We start from the raw sequence: 22,234 nt of genomic DNA, 5'->3' as shown, positions 1-22,234 counted from the left end.
GCATCTATATTTCATATTTTCTAAAAGCTAAGGGAGCAAAGTGTTTTTAAAATCAGTCAAATTATCTAGTTAATACAAAACTCTCATCAACATAAATTCATATAACATAATAAATGTTAATATTAAATAACCACAGTTAGTCTTTAGATAAGACCAGTAAATTACAATACTTTATCATCAACCAGGTAAAACTTCCTAATCATGTTTTCTTCTGGATTATTTTGCTATAACAAATGTGTTTTGCAGCAACCAAAAGATCAGAAGTAATTGTTAAAAAGTGAAGGATCAAGAACACAACTAAAGCAAACATTGATCACATGAATCTAAACCTCTGTTCTCAATCATAATTTAGTCAATCTGGTCAGTAGTGAATGAAGCTGGTGCTGCTGTGTGTGGAGTTTAGTCCTCCTCTGCTGAGATCTTCAGAGATTTATTGTGTTTTATTTCAGTTGATTTCATCTGAGGCTGTGACTAAGTCTGTTATAGCTGTCTTTCTGTTTGTCTCTTCTTTTTTTGTGTTTCTCTTTGCTTCATTAATTTTGCTTAACATTCTCTTTAAGTTCATCTCTGCTTCAGTGTTCAGTTAACACTGTATTGTGGGACCAAATACACTCTGAGCATTGTTGATAGATTTTATTAAAAAATAGATTTTTTTTTTTTTGTATTGCATACAAAATGTAAATGCAATGCAAAAATTAACTGAGACTGTCCAGCATTGTCCTGACGGGAATCATCCATCACGCATTGGAGTGACGTCAACTTCTGCGCTTTGATCGATTGGCTAGAGAAGGAGGCTGTCAATCACATCTGGTGAACCAATGGTGATGTTTGAGCCCGCCCTCATTTACATGAAACCAGGAGCGCAACATTTAGAAAACCAAGCGCAGATTGTTGAACCGAGAGCGAGTGAGCAAAGAGCGTAAACGTACGAAAACTAAAAATGTGAGCAGAAAACACGATTTTAAGAGTGAATCAAATAACTGTGAATTCAAGTTTCAGATTTGTGCGTGCAAGTGTATAAATATTTATCTTGTGCTTATTATTTTTCAGTTTGTGTCCACGTATTTTATTCTTCTGAATGTCTTTGCATTTAATTTTCATTTGCGTGCGATATATTTTTACATGCGTTTTCAAATCTTTGATTCACGCTTGTTATTTTTCGATCTGTGAGCGCAATACTTTTGAAGGAAATTTGACCCCATAAAAAACCTTCATTTCTTTTTGACTGAAGAAAGAAAGGCATTAACGTCTTGGATGATATGGCGGTGAGTAAATGAACAGGAAATGTTTATTCTGGGAGTGAACTAATCCTTCAAGTGTTGCTCTATTTGCATCCGTTTCAAATAGTGTAAAAGGGCTTGACCCATTATCTTTGATGATTGGTTTTTCAGCTTGTGATTAAGAATCCTTTTTATTCCGCTCTTGCAGCATCTCCAAGTTTGACGAGCGCAGCTGCTTCTTGTATGTCCTGTACAATTCCGATGACTTCCAGTTGTACTTTCCCAGCGATCTTCATTGTAAAGGGTGAGCTCCTCCCATCGGCACATTGCTCAAATACTCTGCCAAGGACAACATGAGGGAAGATCTCCAATGTCATGATTGTTTTGACAGAGACTGAGCTCTTCAAAGATTATGTTCTGTGAATTAGTTTTAAGAATAATCTGATATTTTAATCGGTGTTTAAGGCTATTCATTCAGCCTGTAAAATACATGCCATATTACTTTCCGTTCTGTTGTATCAGGTTCAGGACGTCACATTTGACCTAATTTTATAAACTCGTCATTCTTCCACTGAACTAAGTATTAAGCAATTATGTAGTGGTGAAATGTTTAAGTGTAATTGCATGAAATGCTGAAATGTCGTGCGTCACAATGAAAGAGGTTTTTTTTTTCATTGAACATATTCTCAAACCCTATAATTGCATCTTGCTTATCAGGTTCTGTGATTTGGTGAACTCTCTGTTGCATCACACAGAAAGTCCCGTTGAAGATTCCAGTCCAATCAGGGGAGAGGAAGGAGATTTAGAGGTGAGCGAAAATCACAATGAATATCATATAACCTCTCATTGTTTGTTCAGGCTAGTAATCATGCTCATCATGAGTGAAAATGTGCACTTGGTTGATTGAGCAGCTATTTCTATCTTATCCTTGATATACAACCCTTAAACTGATTTCCGCTGATGTGGACTCATGGTAGAATTACATGATATTATTGAGTTGTTTAGTTTTGATGAACCAATTAGATGATTCATTTCTCATGTCCCGACACTGTTGTCTTTTAGAGCTGGTTAAAACTGAATATCATGTCTTCATAGATGACTTTGCATATTTGATTCTGCTATTTTCCTGTTTATTACTGTGAAGCTGATATGGAAATAATGGTGACTTGACACTTGACATTTCCTTTAATGTTGATTATTCCAAAGGCAGCTTTCCATTGAATACTGTGAATATGGTACCCCTACATGACATGATGTCCCCCTATTGTCTTCCTCTTTTACTATCTTTAGTATTTCCATAACTCCACATTTAAACCTACTTCCTGCTGTCACATATCTTTAGTGCCAGTTTAGTACTTGCTGAATATAGCAGTTAGGTGAGAAATGTAATGCTTTTTCCTAGCAAACACAGTTTTTCAATTTTTTTTTTTTTTTACGAGTGTTGGGTTCTTTAAGCACTGTTCTTCTAACTTTAATTTTTGCTTCATCTTTAATCATTGTTTAATAAAATTTCAAATATTTGATAAAATGTATATTACCGTTCAAACGTTTGAGGTTGGTATGTTTTTTATGTTTTTGAAAGAAATTTCTTATGGTTGCAAAATAATTTATTTGATTAAAAAATACCATAAAAGCAGCAATATTGTAGAATATTGTTGCAATTTAAAATTTCTGTTTTCTTTCTGAATATATTTTATTGTAGTATTATAAATGTGACCCTGGACCACAAAACCAGTCTTAGGTAGCATGGGTATATTTGTAGCAATATTATAAATTTTTCTTTTATGCCAAAAATCATTAGGATATTAAGTAAAGATCATTTTCCATTGAGACATTTTCTAAATTACCATAAATTTATCAAAAATTAATTTTTGATTAGTAAAATGCATTGCTAAGAACTTCATTTGCACAACTTTAATGGCGATTTTGTCAATATTTAGATTTTTTTTTTGCACCCTCAGATTCCAGATTTTCAAATAGTTGTATCTCGGCCAAATTTTGTCCTATTCTAACTAACCATACATGAATGAAAAGCTTATTTATTAAAAAAATTGACGCTTATGACTGGTTTTGTGGTCACAAATGTCTTTGCTGTCACTTTTGATCAATTTAATGCATTCTTCATGAATAAAAGTAACAATTTATTTAAAAAAACCCCTATCTTTCAGTACATTTATGAGAGGAATGAGAATGGAGACAAGGTGGTGCTGGGAAAAGGAACCTATGGAGTGGTGTACGCTGGACGGGACCTCAGCAATCAAGTGCGCATCGCAATCAAAGAGATCCCAGAGAAGGACAGCACGTATGAACTTGTTTTTCCATTGCTTCAATATTTCCAGTGGAAAGCATTCTCTAGAATGCGTTTCTTATCAGTTCATCTGCAAGTTTGTTTAATTTAACAGAGTTGCATTATGAAGAATCAAATAAAAGAACTTCACACACTGCCATTCAAAAGATTTTTTAAAGTTTTTATTTTTAAGAAGTTTCTAATGCTCATCAAGACTGATGATATATTTGATCAAACGTTTTTTTTGTGTGTGTGTGAAATATTATTGCAATTTTAAATAGCAGGTTTCCAGTTTAATGTTCTTTACTTTAAAATATAATTTATTCCTGTGACACAAAGCGAAATTTTCAGCATCATTCCTCCAGTCTTCAGTGTTACACGATCCTTCAGAAATCATTGTAATGAGCTGATTTATAATCGTTGTTGAAAAAAAGTTGTGCTGCTTCTTTTTTGGGACCTGTGAAACTTTTTCATTATTCTTTGATAAATAAAAAGTTAAAAAGAACAGTGTTCAATGAAAATAGAAATTTTTTTATCTAGTTAAAAGTTTGCGGTCAATTAAATTTGGGATTAGAAATTTCTTTCCTTTTAAAAAAAAAAAAAAATTTATAGTTTTATTCAGCAAGGGTGTGATAAAGATATACAAAGTGATAGTAAAGACATACGTTGTTAGAAAAAAAATCTATTTTGAATAAATGCTGTTCTTTTTTTAAAGTTTTTATTCATCAAAGAATCAAAGAATCAAAGAAAAAAGTATCACAGGTTCCAAAAAATATTAAGCAGTACAACCGTTTCCAAAATTCATAATAAATCAACATATTAGATTGATTTCTGAAGGATCATGTGGCACTGAAGACTGGAGTAATGGCTGATGAAAATTCATTAGTGCGTGACAAAAATAAATTATTTTAAAGTATATCAATATAGGAAACCAATATTAGAAATTGCAATAATGTTTGACAATTTTACTGTTTTTTCCCCTGTATTTTTAATCAAATAAATACAGATTTGATGAGCAAAAGAGACTCCATTAAAAACATTTAAAATCTTGCTGATCCTAAACTTTTGTGTTACATAACAGCGTATACTGAAAATATGCTATAAGTTTCACAACTCTTAAAACATGTTTAGTTTTGCCCCACAAAAATAATTATAATAATGATTAAATATTAACAAAATATATTACAAATGTAATATATTAAACAGTGAACATGTATTACTAAATAATTGATATGACCTTCATATTTAATCTTGACTAGAAGTTTTAAGGCATTTCTGAACTGTGTAAACACATTGTTGATCTGCTTCAGTAGAAATCCAGTGCTTGTTTGTTGACCTCTGACCATGTTCAAAGGTCCCGACAGCCCAGTGATGTTTGTCCGCAGGACTAATGCTTGTTTAAACTGTTCTCACATGGACAGTTAGCAGATGTAGACCTCTCTCTATGTGGTCCAAGTCTTGTACTTAGCTGTTTTAACCAAATATGCCCATATAACCCTTATTATTGTGGTCTGAACTGCGTAGCTTAGATCATAATATTTACTTTTTGTCTCCTTCTTTTTTGTCTCTTATTCTGGTTCTTAGCTACTCCCAGCCGCTGCATGAGGAGATTGCCCTGCACAAGAGGTTGAAGCACAGGAATATTGTCCAGTATTTGGGATCAGTCAGTGAGGATGGCTTCATCAAGATCTTCATGGAGGAGGTTCCTGGAGGTGTGGCGTGCTTTGTTCTTTGTCTTCAACTTGTAACTTTCCCTTTTTGATGACACGGGGAAATTATGATTTTCGCAAACCCTGTTGAGAAATCCTTGGTGCTAAGGAAAGGGTGTGTTGTGTGTGATCTTCATGTGTGGGAAGTTCTCTAGTTGAGAGCACAATTGAAATGTGCTCTACTGAACAGCACAGACCAGTTCAGGGAATTCACCTAAGAGTTATTTAAGGGTCAGTGACGTAACACTCATTTTGTGTTTGGCCCTATGCCTCCTATATGAGGACTATATATAGACTATCTTGAGTCATGAAAAAAGTTGAGCAGTTTGTAGTGAAATACTTCCTTAAAATATTATTAATATTTGACCAGCTTTTGTTTGCCAGCATTCAGAAAGCCAGTTTGTAATGTGACAGAGATGCTGGAAAACAGTCAATTATATCAGTGCAGACATTAAAATCCCTTAAAAACCTACTTTTACATGTTCAGTTTTTTCAGATGGTTAAACCCTAAAAACTGAACGTATTCACGATAAAAAAAAAGTTGTTAACATTAAGAATGAACAATACTTCTACAGCATTTGTTAATCTTAGTTAATGTTAATTTCAGCATTTACTAATGCATTAACAAAATCACAATGTGTTTGTTAACATTAGTTAATGCACTGTAAACTAACATGAACAACTTTTATTTTTTATTACATATTTGTTTTTAATATTATTATTTTGTTATTTATTTATTATTTTATAATTAACATGACTTTTATAATAGAATAATTTATTTACTTTTTTTTCAATATTTATTGATTTATTAATTTTTATTTACACACTAACCTTTAAGCAATGCTTATTAAAAGCATTTTATTAGCTTTTTTCTTTATTTATAGTATTTATTTTTATAATGTAATTATTTATTGACTTAATTATTTATTTATAATTAAATAACAATTATTTTATAATTATATGATTTTTTTTCAAATATATTTTTATAATTTATTTATTTACTTATTAATTTTTGTATTTATTTAATATTCAGTTGCTTAATTATTTTATAATTACATGATTTATTATGATTATAATTTTACAATATTTTTAGAATTTAACTATTTACTTATTTTAAAAAATTATATATTTAATTATGATTAAATTGCTTAATTATTTTATAATTACATGCTTTTTTTATAATTTTATAACATTCTTGTAATTTGATTATTTATTTACTGATTTTTTAAAATAATAATATTAATTATTTATTTATAATTAAATAATTTTATAATTATTTTATTTATATAATTTTATAATATTTTTTTAGTTTAATTAATTATTTATTATTTATTTCATTAACTAGCATTATCATTGTTTGCTCATGTTAGTTAATGCATTAACTAATGTTAACAACTGACACCTTATAGTAAATAATACTGTGAAATACAACTTTTTTCTATATAGTTTCATAATATATATATATTATGTAATTTATTCCTGTGATTGCAAAACCTTTTTTCCAGCAGATATTTTAGAAGTCTGTCACATGACCCTTCAGAAACTATTTCCGTATGCTCATGAAACCCTTTTTATTATTATCAATGTTGAAAACATTGTGCTGCTTAAGACTTTTGCGGAAACTGTGGTAAAATTTCTGATTTTTTTTTATGAATAGAAAATTTTAAATTATATATATTTTTTACTTTTTTATGTTAAAAAATGTTTTTGCTGGCCTTTTTTGATTAGTTTAATGTGTACTTGTTGAATAAAAGTATCTTTGTTTAAAAAAAAAACCCTCAGATGTAAGAACAGTAGTGTATTGACATTTTTCGTTTTTAGTTATTTACCCTTAGATTATTTAAAATAGAGCATTGTGTTAAAACAACATAAATACAAAGGTTATATTTTAAATTAAAAAATAAATAATTTAATGATCTCTTCTATTATTTATCTGTTCTATTCATCATGATCATTCTGAAATGATATATTTTATATTTATTTATGTACATGTGGATACACAGTGTATCATTTTAAAATGTATTCACTTGTTTTTTCTTGCTTCACAGGAAGTTTGTCCTCTCTCTTACGATCAAAGTGGGGGCCTCTTAAAGATAATGAGGCAACCGTTGTCTTCTACACCAAGCAGATTCTGGAAGGCCTGAAATATCTCCACGATAATCAGATCGTCCATAGAGATATCAAGGCATGAGTTTATCACAGTACTGCCTTTGCTTTCAAACTATCAGCTGCAATTGTTTTCATCACATGCCATTACTTTCTATCTCACCAGGGTGATAATGTTTTGATAAATACATACAGCGGATTGCTCAAGATCTCAGATTTTGGCACCTCTAAGAGACTAGCAGGAATCAATCCATGTACAGAGACATTCACAGGTGAGTCTCCTAGTGCAAACTTCTCACATTACATTATGTACTCTTGCATGTTTGCTTTTTTAAACTCCTCGTGATTCATTCGGCCACAGGCACTCTGCAGTACATGGCTCCAGAGATTATCGACCAAGGTCCTCGTGGCTACGGCAAACCGGCTGATATCTGGTCTCTGGGTTGCACCATCATAGAAATGGCCACAGGGAAGCCACCCTTTCATGAGCTAGGAAGTCCTCAAGCGGCCATGTTTAAGGTAAGTGTTATTTTAGGCTGATGCTTATATAACCATGTTAAATAGACTGTGAAGTTTATTTACATTCCATTCTCACATTCCCAATTGACTTCATGCTCATATTAGAGTCATAGTTAGGCTAGAAAAATACTAGTATGCAGGAGGAAGACACACTAGTTTACACTATGTCTGCTATAGCGCCTATTGTGGAAAAGACTGCTGCTGTTATGAATAGCTTTTTGGCACATGCTTGTGTTTGCATACTTGCTTGAGTTTCAGGCCTAGATGTGAATGTCTCTTACAAAGAGTCCCATTAGGTTTACTGAGTAACTGTCGCCCTGCAGGTGGGCATGTTTAAGATCCATCCTACAGTGCCGGAGTGCATGTCAGAGGAAGCTAAAGGCTTCATCATGTGCTGCTTTGAACCCAACCCAGACAAGAGAGCCACAGCCTCAGAGCTTCTGAAGAATGGCTTTCTGAAGGGCAGTCCCAGGAAGAGGGCAAAGCCTCAGTCTGACAACACTCTGAAAGAACCTGCCGGTGAGCTTGTCCAACCACGTCTATAAATCCTTGGCTTAGGATCTCTGACACTTTTTAAAAGCAACAGCTTTATATGGGTGTTTCTTCAGCTTTGGCCACTTCTGGCACAGTGGACCTTTAAATAAATAATTAAATAAAGTGGACATTAGTGGACCAAAAAAAGTGTTTATTTTTTTTAAAGTATTGTTATTTTTTTATAGTTTATTTATTTGTTAATTAAATTAATTATTTGATAATTAATTTAATAATTAATTATTAATATTAATTATTATGTAATTTTATAATATTAATTATTATTTAATTATTAATTATTATTATTTAATAATTATTTGATTTATTTTATAATTTTATATATATATATATTTTTTAAATTAAAATATATTGCTTTAGTTTTTTATATATAATTAAATTAGGTAATTATTTTATAAATACATGATTTTTAAAATAATGTTATATTTTCAGAATTTATTTACTTATTATTATTATTAGTAGTAGTAGTATTAAAAATAACATTTATTTAGTTATTTATTTGTAATAAAATTTTGTAATTATTTTAAAATTACAGTATTTTAAAAATAATTTTATAATATTTTCCTAATTTATTACTTAATTTTATTAAAATAATATTTATTTAGTTTATTTATAATTAAATTACATAATTATTTTATTATTACATTATTTTATTAATAAATATTCATTTTGTTGTTTATTTATTATTAAATTATGTAATTATTTTATAGTTGCATGATTAATAAATAATATTTTTATTTATTTATTTTATTTACTTTTTTAAACAATATTACTTATTTAGTTATTTATTAATTTTCCTAATTAAATTGTTTTTATAATAAATTGCTTATTTTATAATTGCATGATTTTTTCTAATTTTATATTTTTATAATGTAATTATTTATTTACTTTTTACAATTTAGTTATTTATTTATTACTTGAGTATTTTACAATTACATGATTGAAAAAATAATTTAATTATTTATTTATTTGGTAAAATAATATTTATTTAGTTATATTTATTTTTATATATTTATATTTATAAGTAATTTATTTTATAGTGAAGATTTAAAAAAAAAAAAATTTATATAATATTTTAATAATGCAATTATCTATTTGCTTATTTATAATTAAATTATTTAATTTATAATTACATTTTTTTTTATGATTTCATAATATCTTTATAATTAATTTATTACTTAATTATTTTATAATTACATGAGTTTTTTTAAATAACGTTTATAATATTTTCATTATTTATTTGGTAAATAATATTGTTTATTTATATTTTTTTATTAGTAATTTCATTAATTATTTTATAATTACATGATTTAAAAAAAGTCTATAATTACATGATTTTTAAAAATACTATAATTCTATAGTTATATTTATTTGTAATTTAATTATTTTAAATATTACATTAAATGTTACATGTTTTAAATAATTTATATAATATTTAATTATTAAATTATTAAAGTATTTTTTATTATTTATTCGTAGTTAAATTACTTACTTTTTTATTACATGATTTTATTTATTTTTAATTATATGTATTTTTTAGTTTATTTGTATTTTATTCATTAATTTATAAACAAATGTTTTTAATTATATATAATAATATTATATTTTAATATTTATTTGTCTAACTTTTCATAATTTTGAAATTTAAATTACTTAATTATTTTATAATTACATGACGTTTTGTATTATTTTTATGTTTTAATAATATTATTAGTTTTTATTAAAATATTATTTATTTACTTATACATTTTTTTGTAATTAAATGATTTTATCAAAAAATATTTCTTTATTTTGTTATTTATAATTAAAGTACTTTATTTATAAATAAATAAATGGCAAAAATGGTTATTTATAAATAATTATTTTTATACTTGATTTTATTAATTGTTTAATATTTATTCATTTGTATTTATTTAATTCATTTATAAATAAATCTTTTTAAATTGTTATTGTTTATTTATCAATTTAATTATTTGTATTTTGTTCTGAAAAAAAGATTAATGGCATTTGAAAAATAAGGACATTATAAACGTTTCCCAGAGAGTTTTTCTATGATCTTCATATAGAAATAAAAATAAAAATGCATCGCAAAAGTTATCCCTGAAAATTAACCTCAGGTCATGAAAGTGCTGAAGCTGAAGAAATACCAACCTATGAATAATGACTTACACATCATTGGATTGAATATTTAATTTTGAGTTCATTTGGGCGTTATGTTGTAGGAGACTTTCACAGGAGCATGTCTGTACCCATTGCATTGCGTGTGGAGAACGCAGGTACAGAACAAAATGAATTATCCTCCTCTTTTGATGTGAGAAGGGCCACTCGTGCTTTCAAAGGAAATAACATGGCTGGAAGTCCACCCATCTCCAGTAGTTTTTTGTCGTGAGTCAATGAATCAGTTTCCAGATTCTGGGAATATATTGTGAAATATACTTCCACTTGAAATCTCTTATTTGCCCTCATGCTATGTGAATTTCCTGTTGACAGAGTGCCAGATGAGCCTCAAGCAGACATGACCACAAGCCCATCAGGTTCTGGAGAAAATCTAGGTCTGTTCATGCTGAGAAAGGACAGCGAACGGAGAGATACACTACATAGGATCCTAACTGAGTACATCAGCCATGTAGTTCAAAACATACAGGAAATACTGCCTCAGGTACATTCACATACTACTGTGTCACCGGAGATGTTTGATGTGGAATGCAGTCACACCACCAGTGCCCTTTCTTAAATGCTTGAATGATTCTGAATTAAGGCATGGGTTAAGATTTGCTTTTTATTCCGTCTCACAGGCGGAGGAGCCGTGCATCACGTCAGATCACATCAGCGAGCTGATTGGCTGCCTTAAAGAGAACATCCGCTCTCCAGACAAAAGACACCTGACTAACAGCCTCCTGACTTTGCGCTCCAGCCTGCTGAACTCCTCTGTGCCGCTCAGCAGCCTGCAGGCGGTGCTCTTTAGCTTCCAGGATGCAGTATGTTCTTTGCTTTCAGTTTGCGTTATTTCAGTCAAGCCTATATCTAAGGGTTAAGTAGCAACATTTGCAATTATTAAAAAGGCAATTATGATTATTATTACTATTATACATACTGAGGGGTTGTTAAAAAAAAAAACTAATATAAACTATTTGTAAAAATATTAATTAATTAATTAATAGAAAAATCCATTTTTAAATTGTTAAAAAAATGTCTGCATTTCTTATCTAACCTCTTTCTGTTTATTTATATACATTAAATATTTGTATATATTTCTTTGAATTATTATTTATAAGTTTTAAAAATTATAAAGTTAAAAAATGTAGAAATGTACACTGCCATTCAAAAGTTTGGGATCAGTATGATTTTAATGTTTTTTTTTTTAAAGAAGTCTTATGCTTATCAAGGTTGCATTTATTTGATTTAAAAATACAGAAAAAACACTAATATTGTAAAATAATATTGCAATTTAAAATGGTGGTTTTCTATTTTAATATACTTAAAATATATTTTTACTCCTGTGATGCAAAGCTGATTTTTTAGCATCATTAGTAGCTTATATATATATATATATATATATATATATATATATTTATTATTTCTTTTATTAAAGAATAATATTCATTTATGTATTTATTTATTATTTCTTTTATAATTACATTATTTTATTTATTTTTAACTATTTTCATTTATTTGTATTTATTTCATTAATTTATAATTATTTCTTTTTTTTTCAATTTAATTATTTGTATTTCTTCAAAAACATTTTTTTCATATATTTTTATTTTATTTTATTTTATTTATTTGGAAACTGTGATACTTTTTCAGGATTCTTTGATGAATAAAAAGTTTAAAAGAACAGCATTTATTTCAAATATAAATCTTTTCTAACAATATAAGTCCTTCTTATCACTTTTTATGAATTTAACACATACTTGCAGAATAAAAGTATTTCATTTCTTTCAAAGAAAGAAAGAAAAAATTTCCTGACCCCAAACATTGAACGGTGGTGTATATTGTTACAAAAAAATTCTATTTTAAATAAATGCTGTTCTTTTTAATGTTTTACGTGGAAAAACCTGAAAAAATATCACTGTTTCCAAAAAAAAGAAATGATAAGGAGCACAACTGTTTCCAACATTGATAATAAATTAGCATATTAGAATTAAACTTATTTCTGAAGGATCAGTTGCCTAAAATTCAGCTTTGCATCACAGGAATAAATTCTATTTTAAAGAATATTAAAATATAAATTACAATATTATTTCACAATATTACTGATTTTCCTGTATTTTAATCAAATAAACGTAGCCTTGATGAGCAGAAAAGACTTCTCCAAAAAACATTCAAAATCTTACTGATCTAAAACATTTGAACATCTTATCTTGATTATCTTATATTGACTGCATATGTGACTTCTGTGTTTGTAGGTCAAGAAGGTTCTGAGGAAACAGCAGATAAAACCTCATTGGATGTTTGCGTTGGACAACTTGCTGAGGCAGGCTGTTCAAGATGCTATCACGGTTCTCCTCCCAGGTGCATAAAACACCATTTCAATTACAACAGTGCTTTTATTACATCACTGAATCTTCTGTTAACTAGCATACCTTCATTGCCATCCCTTAAAATCCCTTTTCAGAGCTCAGGCTTCAACTACAGTCATCGTTTGAAAATGAGGAGAGTTCTCCAGAAACCGAACAGTCCACGGAGGCTGATGATTCTCAATCAACCGTCACCCCCCTCGAGAAGATCAAAGAGGAATCGGGTATCAGTCAAAATTCTGAAGAGGTTTTCGACAAGTGCAACAATCTGCCCAGTGAATTCATCTCCAGCCACTCTTCACTTGCAAAGGAGTTGTCAGAACTTCGGCTTGAGTCCAGAAGGTATTAAAAACCTTTCCTCTCTTTGTTTCTCCCAAATCTTTTCAAGTGTTTAAAGCATAAAATACTTATATAATGTACACTACCGTTCAAAAAGTTTGGTGTCAGTATTTTATATTTTATTTTATTTTATTTTAGTTAGTAAAAATTATTCATTTAGGTATTTATTTTTAAGTAATAATTTTGTATTTTTAATATTTTTATAATTAATTAATTTATTTATTTATTCAATATTATTTATTTAGGTTTTTATTTATAATTAAGTTTTTTTTTTAACTAAGATAAAATATATATATAATATTTATTCGTATTTAATTAATTAATTTATTATATATTTAATTAATATAATTTATATATATATATATATTTATTTATTTATTTATTTATTTTTTTTAATTATTTGTATTATTTCACCAATGACCACTAACATAAAACTTTGGAAACATTGGAAAAATAAGGACATGATAAAAGTTTAATGTGATCTTCATATAGAAAAAAAAATTTAAGTCCCAAAAATAATCCCTGAAAATGAACCCCAGGACATGAAAGTGCCAAAGTTAAAGAAATATTTTATTTTATTTTATTTCTTAAAAATAACATTATTAATGTAGATATTTATTTAATAATTAATAATTTGTATAGTTGTTATTTATTTAAAATTAAGTTTAGAATTACATGATTTTATTTATTTTTAATTATTATTTATTTGTATTTATTTTCATTTATTCATATTTTCATTAATTTGTAAATATGTATTTTTAAATTATGTTTTCATTTATTTTTAAATTTAATTATTTGTTTGTTTGTTTTTTCTGAGAAAAAAAAAATGGAATATTTGTCCACCAAGATTTGAAGAATAAGAACATGATAAAAGTTTCCCAGACAGTTTTCATGTTATCATAATATAGAAAAAAAAAAAAATTAAAATCCCCAAAACAACCCCAAAGACATGAATGTTCCAAAGTTGAAGAAATGTTTATTTAATTTAATTTAATTTAATTTTATTTTATTGTTTAAGTAAACATACCTGTAATAAATTTGTATAATATTTTCATAATTTAATAATTTAAGTTAAAAATATTTATTTAGTTATTTATTTATAATTAAATTACTTAATTATTTTATAATTATGTGATTTCATTTATTTTTTTTATTTGTATTCATTTTCATTTATTTGTATTTATTTTATTCATTTCATTCATTTATAATTGGATATTTTTGAATAATTTGTTTTAAATAATTTGTTATTTTATTTTATAGTTTAAGTAAACATACTTTTTTATTAAAAATAGTATTATTTATTTATTTATTTAGAGTTAAATTATTATTTATTTTATAATTATGTTATTTCATTTATTTTTTTATTGATTATTCATGTGTATTTATATTCATTTATTTGTATTTATTTATTTAATTTATAAATAGATATATTTTTTGATTATGTTTTTGTTTATATAGAATATTTGTCCACCAAGATAAAAGGCATTTGAAAAATGAGAACATGATAAATGTTTTCCAGACAGTTTTCACGTGACCATAATATAGTAAAATTTCCCAAACCAAACCCTGAAAATTAACCCCAGGACATGAAAGTGCAAAAGTTATTTCCATATTTTGTTTATTTTCATTTTTTAAATTAAATTAAATTTTATTATTTGTTAAGTAAAAATACTTTTAATAATTATAATAATTATAATTTACAAAAAATACTATTATTCAGCAAAGATGCATTAAATTGATCAAAAGTGATACAATTTTCTTATCATAAATGTCTGTGTAAAATAAAAATTTCTATTCATCAGAGATAAATAAATATTGTGTATATTCATTGAAAATGATACAACCACAGCTATAAACAAGCATTTATCAAAGTATTGCAGTTATCAGGGCTTTATATATATATATATATATATATATATATATATATATATATATAATATTTATATATTTATTTATTTATTTATTTAAAATTAGCCACAAGAGGGCGATAAATGATGAAAACCACACTAATTTTTTCATGTTGCTGGGAATTGTTCACATTGTGTTCCAGGTTGCTCATTCAGCTGAATGAAAAGGAGAAAGAATACCAGGAGCTTCTGAGGAACTCACTTCAGACCAAACAAAGGCACATCAATGCACTGGAAGTCAGGGCTGCATCTACGGCTGCAGGTTGCTCATGTCTTCTCAACTATAACTTCTAAAGTCAACACTGTATTTAATTGTTTGCAAACGTCTTCCTCCATACGAGAGAAAGTTCTCGCCTGAGGCAGTCAAAAGGTGTGGCAGTGGAGCGATATGTGTCACATTTATTCACATCCACTCCACATGCCACTGCTTGTCTTTAGTACTGAGATGAGTTTTTGAAACTCATGAAGAACACGCCCTGTAATCGCTTATAACTGTTACCCAATTTCAACCAACCCAATTTTATGCCTTACCCTCAGGGCTTGCGTTTTCATGCATATAGATATACTCCCTGTTCTGGAAGTGTTTTAGAAACAGTACATTTGGTAATGACCCATTTTTAGTAATAGCATGACAGTAACATTAGTTACAGTTTATGTATCCATTGTGTAATATGTTTATTCTTTTCCCACAGATATTAAACCTACACCCCACAATGCTCACAATGCTGCTATGGTACGCTGGTTAAAAGGTGTTCCTGTGGATGAGAAAACCATTGAAATAGTGAGTGAAAATATGGAAAAATAAGATTTTGACCACAAGCTTGGTCATTTGCTAATTCATATTTGTGACCCTGGACCATAAAACAAGTCATAAGTAGCATTGTATGGGTCAAAATTTTTATGGCAAAAACCATTAGGATATTAGGTAAAGATCATGTTCCATGAAGATATTTTGTAAATTTCTACTGCAAATGTATCAAAATTAGGGGTGGGCATAGATTAATTTTTTTAATCTAGATTAAATCTTGGAATTAATCTAGATTAATCTAGATTAAAATGGCTAATTTGAATTCTGCTGAAGGCATTTTCAGAATATGTGTGCTACCCAAATAACGACTAAAAGTAAGTCTTCGAGAACGGGCCAGGTGGCGCATTAGATCAGGCGCTCATCTCCTGTTTCCAAAATGCATCACAAACTGCTTGACAATTGCATTTACAACATAATTACCTATACAAACTTGTGTAACCAAGTACTTCTGCGCAAAAGGCTGCACGACGTGCGCGTAGCCGTTAAATACACAGACGCGCACGGGCATGGATAGCCTATCTGCGTGCATAGTCTTCGATTAAACTGCGTTGCATTTAGAAGCGTCAATTCAGTTGTTGCATATAGTTTAATGTCTTTATTTCGGGATTATCAAAGTTAATCATAACTCACGTGCCCCAGTAAAAAGGGTCTAGCAACGCACCTGCCCTGAAGCGGCTTCATAACTGCATCCATGTTTGCGCGTCTCATTTGATGTGGTAATTTCACAGAAGTTGAAGACTCGTTCTCGCCCCCTACAGTGCAATTCGACTAGGTATACGTCATCCGCGCTAAACTCTCAAGGTGAAAGTCATCATATCTTGCCCAGCTCCCAACCCAACTTTGAAAATAGATTAACGGCGATATTTTTTTTATCGCCCGATAAGAGTCTCACGTTAACGCAGCACGTTAACGCCGATAACGGCCCACCACTCATCAAAATGTAATTTTACATTTCTAATAAATTAATTTGGACAACTTCTCAATATTTTGATTATTTTGAAACCTCAGATTCCAGATTTTCAAATGGTTGTATCTCGGCCAAAGTACAATTACAAAAATGACACTTATGACTGGTTTTGTGGTCCAGGGTCACATTTATAGATTTCTAATAGTGAAAGTCAGCTTGAAAACCATTTAAAAGATATTGAAGTTGATAGTGACTGCCTGTTGTTTGATTTCTTTAAGCTCGTTTTTAATGAGTTCACCTTGGACAGTCTCCTCCATTTCGCTTGCAGAGATGATCTGCGGTACTGTGGCATCAAGTAAGCCCTTTATACATCCGTACTGAACAGGAATAATATGCCAAGGTGTAGGAGAAACATTATAATTATAGTTAAAATACAATATTTAAAGGTGACCTATTATGCCCCATTTTTACAATGTAATATACAGTTGAGGTCAAAAGTTTGCATACACCTTGTAGAATCTGCAAAATGTCAATTATTTTACCAAAATGAGAGGGATCATACACAATGCATGTTATTTTTTATTTAGTACTGACCTGAATAAGATATTTCACATAAAAGATGTTTACGTATAGTCCACAAAAGAAAATAAATTTATCCAAAGATAAACCTGTTTAAAAGTTTACATACACTTGATTCTTAATACTGTGTTGTTACCTGAATGATCCACAGCTGTGTTTCTTTTTTAGTGATAGTCGTTCATGAGTCCCTTGTTTGTCCTGAACAATTAAACTGCATGCTGTTCTTCAGAAAAATCCTTCAGTTCCCACAAATTCTTAGTTTTTTTTTAAAGTTTTTGTACCCTTTCCAACAATGACTGTATGAGTTTGAGATCCATCTTTTCACACTGAGGACAACTGAGGGACTCATATGCAACTATTACAGAAGGTTCAAATGCTCACTGATGCTCCAGAAGGTGAAACAATGCATTAAGAGCTAGGGGTGTAAACTTTTGAACAGAAGGAAGATGTGTACATTTTTCTTATTTTGCTTAAATATCATATATTTTTTACATTTAGCACTGCCCTTTAGAAGCTACAGAAGATACATACATGTTTCCCAAAAGAAAAAATAAGTTAAATTTACCCTGGTCTTCAAAAAGTGTGTGTTTCCTTCTGAAGCATCAGTGAGCATTTGAACCTGCTGTAATAGTTGCATATGAGTCAAATATGCAAATTCAACTCTTATTTCTAAATGTCTTATATGTAAATGTCTTTTATGTGAAGTATCTTATTTAGGCCAGTACTAAATAAAAAATAACATTATTTTGGTAAAATAATTAACATTTTGCAGATTCTGCAAGGTGTCATGCCTTGTATGTAAACTTTTGACTTCAACTGTAAGTCTTAGGTGTCCCCAGAAAGTTTCAGCTCAAAATACCCCACAGATAATTTTGAAAATGCCTATTTCGAGTGGAAGCAGAAACATGCTGTTTTTGTTTATGTCTCTTTAAATGCAGATGAGCTACTGCTTCTGGCCCCCTTTTTCAGAATATGCCTTTACAGTTCGTACCCCAGATATTTTACCAAAAAACATCTGTTTGGTTTTGATTATAATGTCTATCATGCTGTTTTAAAGCCACATCAGTTAAAACTTCTAATATAGGGTTTTGTGAGCGCAAACATCCGAAGAAAAGCACATAGAAATAGGCTGTCACATGGCATGTATAAAATATTAAAGAGAACATTAAAGTTCTCTTTCATGTCTTATTGCGCTTAAACGGTCAAATACACATAAGTTTATGTTAAAAACACACATGAGCTACAAAAACCGTTATGTGTACATTAAATAAATCAATAAATCCACTGCTCTCTTGTCTCATCTGAGGCTGGGACTCTAAATAGTGTTTTGTGCTTGTCTGTGCAGACAACGACTGAACATTTAGCATGCTTTGCTAAATCTGCTTTCAGCAGAAGTGTTCAAAAACAAAATTCTAGTCACAGTGAAGACCACTGTATGATGTGAAATAAATCTGTGTCTTCATGCATTTGTCACTCAGAGGCGGGATGCTGTGTCGTTTGTGGGCTGCCATTTCCAAGCAGAGGAATTCTCTTCTCAGTCCAGTCAAAGAGGACAGTGAAGATACCATTTTCTAACAGACATGAATGACTCTCTCTTGTCCAGTTTTTAGATGCTATGAGCTCAGTGAGTTTGCAGTTTGTAGAGTCTGTGCCTTTTTTGGCACTATTATTTTGTCTATGCCTGACACACAAACATATACACTACTGTTCAAAAGTTTGGGGTTGGCAATATCTTTTAATGTTTTTGTAAGAAGGCTCCTATGCTCATCCAGACTGCATTTATTTTAGCAGCAATTACTCAAGTCTTCAGTGTCACATGATCCTTCAGAAATCATTCTAATATGCTGCTTTGATGCTCAAGAGACATTTGTTATAATTATCAATGCTTAAAATGCTTGTGCAGCTTAGTATTTTTGTGGAAGCATTATTTGATAAATCTAAAAAAACAGAATTCATTTGAAATCTAATTATGTAAAATTATAAATTCTTTACCTGGTCTTTACTGTCACTTTTTCAGTTGAATGTTTGCTTGCTAAATAAAAATGACCCCAAACATTTGAATGGTAGTGTACAATCTCAGAATAGTTGGAGAACGTTCATTCTCTCACATGTTTTTGAATAATCTTTTAGAAAGAGATTCAATATGTTTTTTATGGATATAAAGTAATATAATGTGTGAAATATTTATCCTAACATCATCTGAAAATCATGTTATTGTGCAGGGCATTGAGTTGTATATACTGTACATATGTGAGGGTACAAAAAATTTGTATTTATGAATTGTGTGTTCTTACTAAATACTAAATATGAACTAGCCTTACAGAAGAAAACGATACTGAGAGTGAAACTACAAAAAACTAAAACTACAATTTAGTAATTTATTTTAGAAATAAAGCTTTTAATTGTGATGTAAAAGTGAAAGGAAACTGTTACTGGTCTACCTTTCTTTCTATTTAATTTTAAATGGTCCTATGCTATAACAAATGAATTTTTAAAAGCACAAATATCCCAAGTCATCCTTCAGTTCACATGAGATAATAAAAGATTCACTACCAGTCAAACATTTTTGAATGTTTTTGAAGCCTCTTTTGCTTTCCAAGCCTGCATTTGATCCGAAGTACAGCAGTAAAATTTTGCAATATTTTTACTATTTAAAATACTGTTTTCTATTTGAATATTAATTTTAAAATTAAATTTATTCCTGTGATCAAAGCTACATTTTCAGCATCATTACTCCAGTGTAACAAGTGTCACATGATCCTTCAGAAATCATTCTAATATGCTTGTTTGCTGTTCAAGAAACATTTTTTATAATTATTATCAATATTTAAAACAGTTGAATACATTTTTTTTTCAGGATTCTTTGATGAATAGAAAGAAACCTGAAAAATTCCACTCAGCTGTTTTCAACATAATAACAATAATAAATGTTTTTTGAGCAGCAGTTCAGAATATTAAATTGATTTTTGAAGGATAGTAATGATGCTAAAAATTCAGCTTTGAAATCACTGAAATTAATGACATTTTAAAATATATTCAAATAGTAAAAAAAAAAAAAAAATCAAAATTGTATTGTTTTTTGATGTACTTTGGATTAAATAAATGCAGGCTAGGTAAGCAGAAGAGACTTACTGTTCAAAAACTTTTGACTGGTAGTGTGCGTGAAAATTATTAGTAAATGTTGTTTAAAATGGTTTGCAGTATAGCATTGTCCACATGTATACGCTGATGCAGAGGTGCAGTATCTTAATACAATTTGAACATGTAAACATGTCATATTATGAGTCCAAGCATCAGTAACATCATTTTCCAGTGAGAAATCTCACTGACGTTATTCACATTCCTCAGAGATGTGTTTGAGTTCTTACTGGCCACACAAAGTGTGAGTGTCTAGTGTTTTGGAAGATGGGCGTTTCACAATCCTGTTTGGAAGAAGTGATGCCATGCACTGAAGCTGATCTAACAGTTCCAACCACACTTCCTTATGTTTCTGAACTGTTTATGTTGCCTTGGCAACAGCCGTGACATCATCCTCTGACCTCTGCCTCCAGGTTGAGGATTAGTTTACCACAGGGAAATTTTCTCCTTTTCCCTGACGTTTGTGTGGCAGTGTTCCACTTTTTGGTGCGGTCAACCACTTTAGTAATCAGACAAGAACATGAATGGCTTAATCACACACTTCATCATAACGGGTATGAACTTATGAACGGGATGGGCTTCATTAGTCATTCAATGACTTGGAGTTTTAATGAGCCATATCTGACATTTTTTAGTTGATATACACTACACAACTGGAATTAAACAAACTATACTAAACAAATCACACACAACGCTGTCAGAAAAAAAAGTAGAAAAGCTGTCACAGGTTCACTACCCTTTCAAAAGGTAAAAATATGCGCCCTTTGGTACTATGTACTATAGGTGCTATACTGGCTATGATGATTTATCCAGACTGCAAAACAGAGCAAAAGTCAATGTATTTCATGCTTAACTTCTGAAGGTGCGAAGACACCTATTGTATTGGTTGGCATTCCTATTCTTCTTCTACTTACGCTTTTAAGTCTATGGCAGCCCATAGAGCCGCTTGCGGGAAAGTTATGAAATTTGGCACGTGGATTGAGGACTGTCTCAACATTAAACATAGCAAGTTTGAGGTCTGTAACTCAAACTCTCTAGTGTCACCACTTGTCCAAACTTTCACTCATGTTTATGCTAATAACTTTTGAACCATATGGACTAGAAGGATTTTTTTGCCCTCTGAATCCTTGGCTTATGCCGAGTCAAATGGACATAGAAAAAATTGTGAGGTCAAGTTTTTTCACTATTTTTAAAAGTCCATAAAACCTACTTTTTCAAACTCGTCCTAACTAGTTTGTCTGATTTTCACCAAAATTGGCTCAGAACATCTTTAGATCATGGAGGCAAAAAGATATGGAATTCAAGCTGACTAGTCAAAACTTTCTCGAATAACACGCAAACGAATTCAACGAAGAGCATGCAGAAATGGATGTGAGGCTATATTTCCGCAACTGTTTGGCGTATTGAGACCAAACTTGTTTGTGTTATAAAAACCGTGACCTGAGGCTACCTGCACAGTTTTGGCGCAGTGCCACCTAGTGGCCAGGAGATATGGAAATGGCTATTTTTTGCTTATAACTTCTGAATGGTTTGGCCAAAAATCACTAAACTGATCTCAGCATGCTGAGTTGACCCATGCCCAATTTTCCCATGTCAGCCATTTTTGTTGTCGGCCATTTTAAATTTTGCCGTAAAAAGCTATATTT

The 22,234-nt window shown here is 29.8% G+C and overlaps 1 protein-coding gene across 1 annotated transcript in view; it reads left to right on the top strand.

Moving 5' to 3' along the window:
• The window catches only part of LOC141342248 (mitogen-activated protein kinase kinase kinase 5), a 31,863-nt gene extending 11,999 nt beyond the window's left edge, over window positions 1-19,864 (top strand). Inside the window, exons 12-28 of the mRNA XM_073846653.1 lie at window positions 1,429-1,524; window positions 1,938-2,028; window positions 3,389-3,522; window positions 5,092-5,219; window positions 7,265-7,401; window positions 7,489-7,594; window positions 7,684-7,841; window positions 8,165-8,360; window positions 10,613-10,775; window positions 10,881-11,049; window positions 11,186-11,368; window positions 12,800-12,905; window positions 13,009-13,252; window positions 15,300-15,418; window positions 15,849-15,937; window positions 17,150-17,226; window positions 18,929-19,864. Coding sequence (XP_073702754.1) covers window positions 1,429-1,524; window positions 1,938-2,028; window positions 3,389-3,522; window positions 5,092-5,219; window positions 7,265-7,401; window positions 7,489-7,594; window positions 7,684-7,841; window positions 8,165-8,360; window positions 10,613-10,775; window positions 10,881-11,049; window positions 11,186-11,368; window positions 12,800-12,905; window positions 13,009-13,252; window positions 15,300-15,418; window positions 15,849-15,937; window positions 17,150-17,226; window positions 18,929-19,025 — 2,293 coding nt within the window. The 3' untranslated portion in view covers window positions 19,026-19,864. The remainder of the gene's footprint in view (window positions 1-1,428; window positions 1,525-1,937; window positions 2,029-3,388; window positions 3,523-5,091; window positions 5,220-7,264; window positions 7,402-7,488; window positions 7,595-7,683; window positions 7,842-8,164; window positions 8,361-10,612; window positions 10,776-10,880; window positions 11,050-11,185; window positions 11,369-12,799; window positions 12,906-13,008; window positions 13,253-15,299; window positions 15,419-15,848; window positions 15,938-17,149; window positions 17,227-18,928) is intronic.
• Window positions 19,865-22,234: the final 2,370 nt, after the last annotated feature.

The sequence above is a fragment of the Garra rufa genome, chromosome 9, assembly GCF_049309525.1.
Source record: "Garra rufa chromosome 9, GarRuf1.0, whole genome shotgun sequence".
NCBI classification, from domain to species: Eukaryota; Metazoa; Chordata; class Actinopteri; order Cypriniformes; family Cyprinidae; genus Garra; species Garra rufa.
This window is presented reverse-complemented; position numbering and strand designations above follow the sequence as displayed.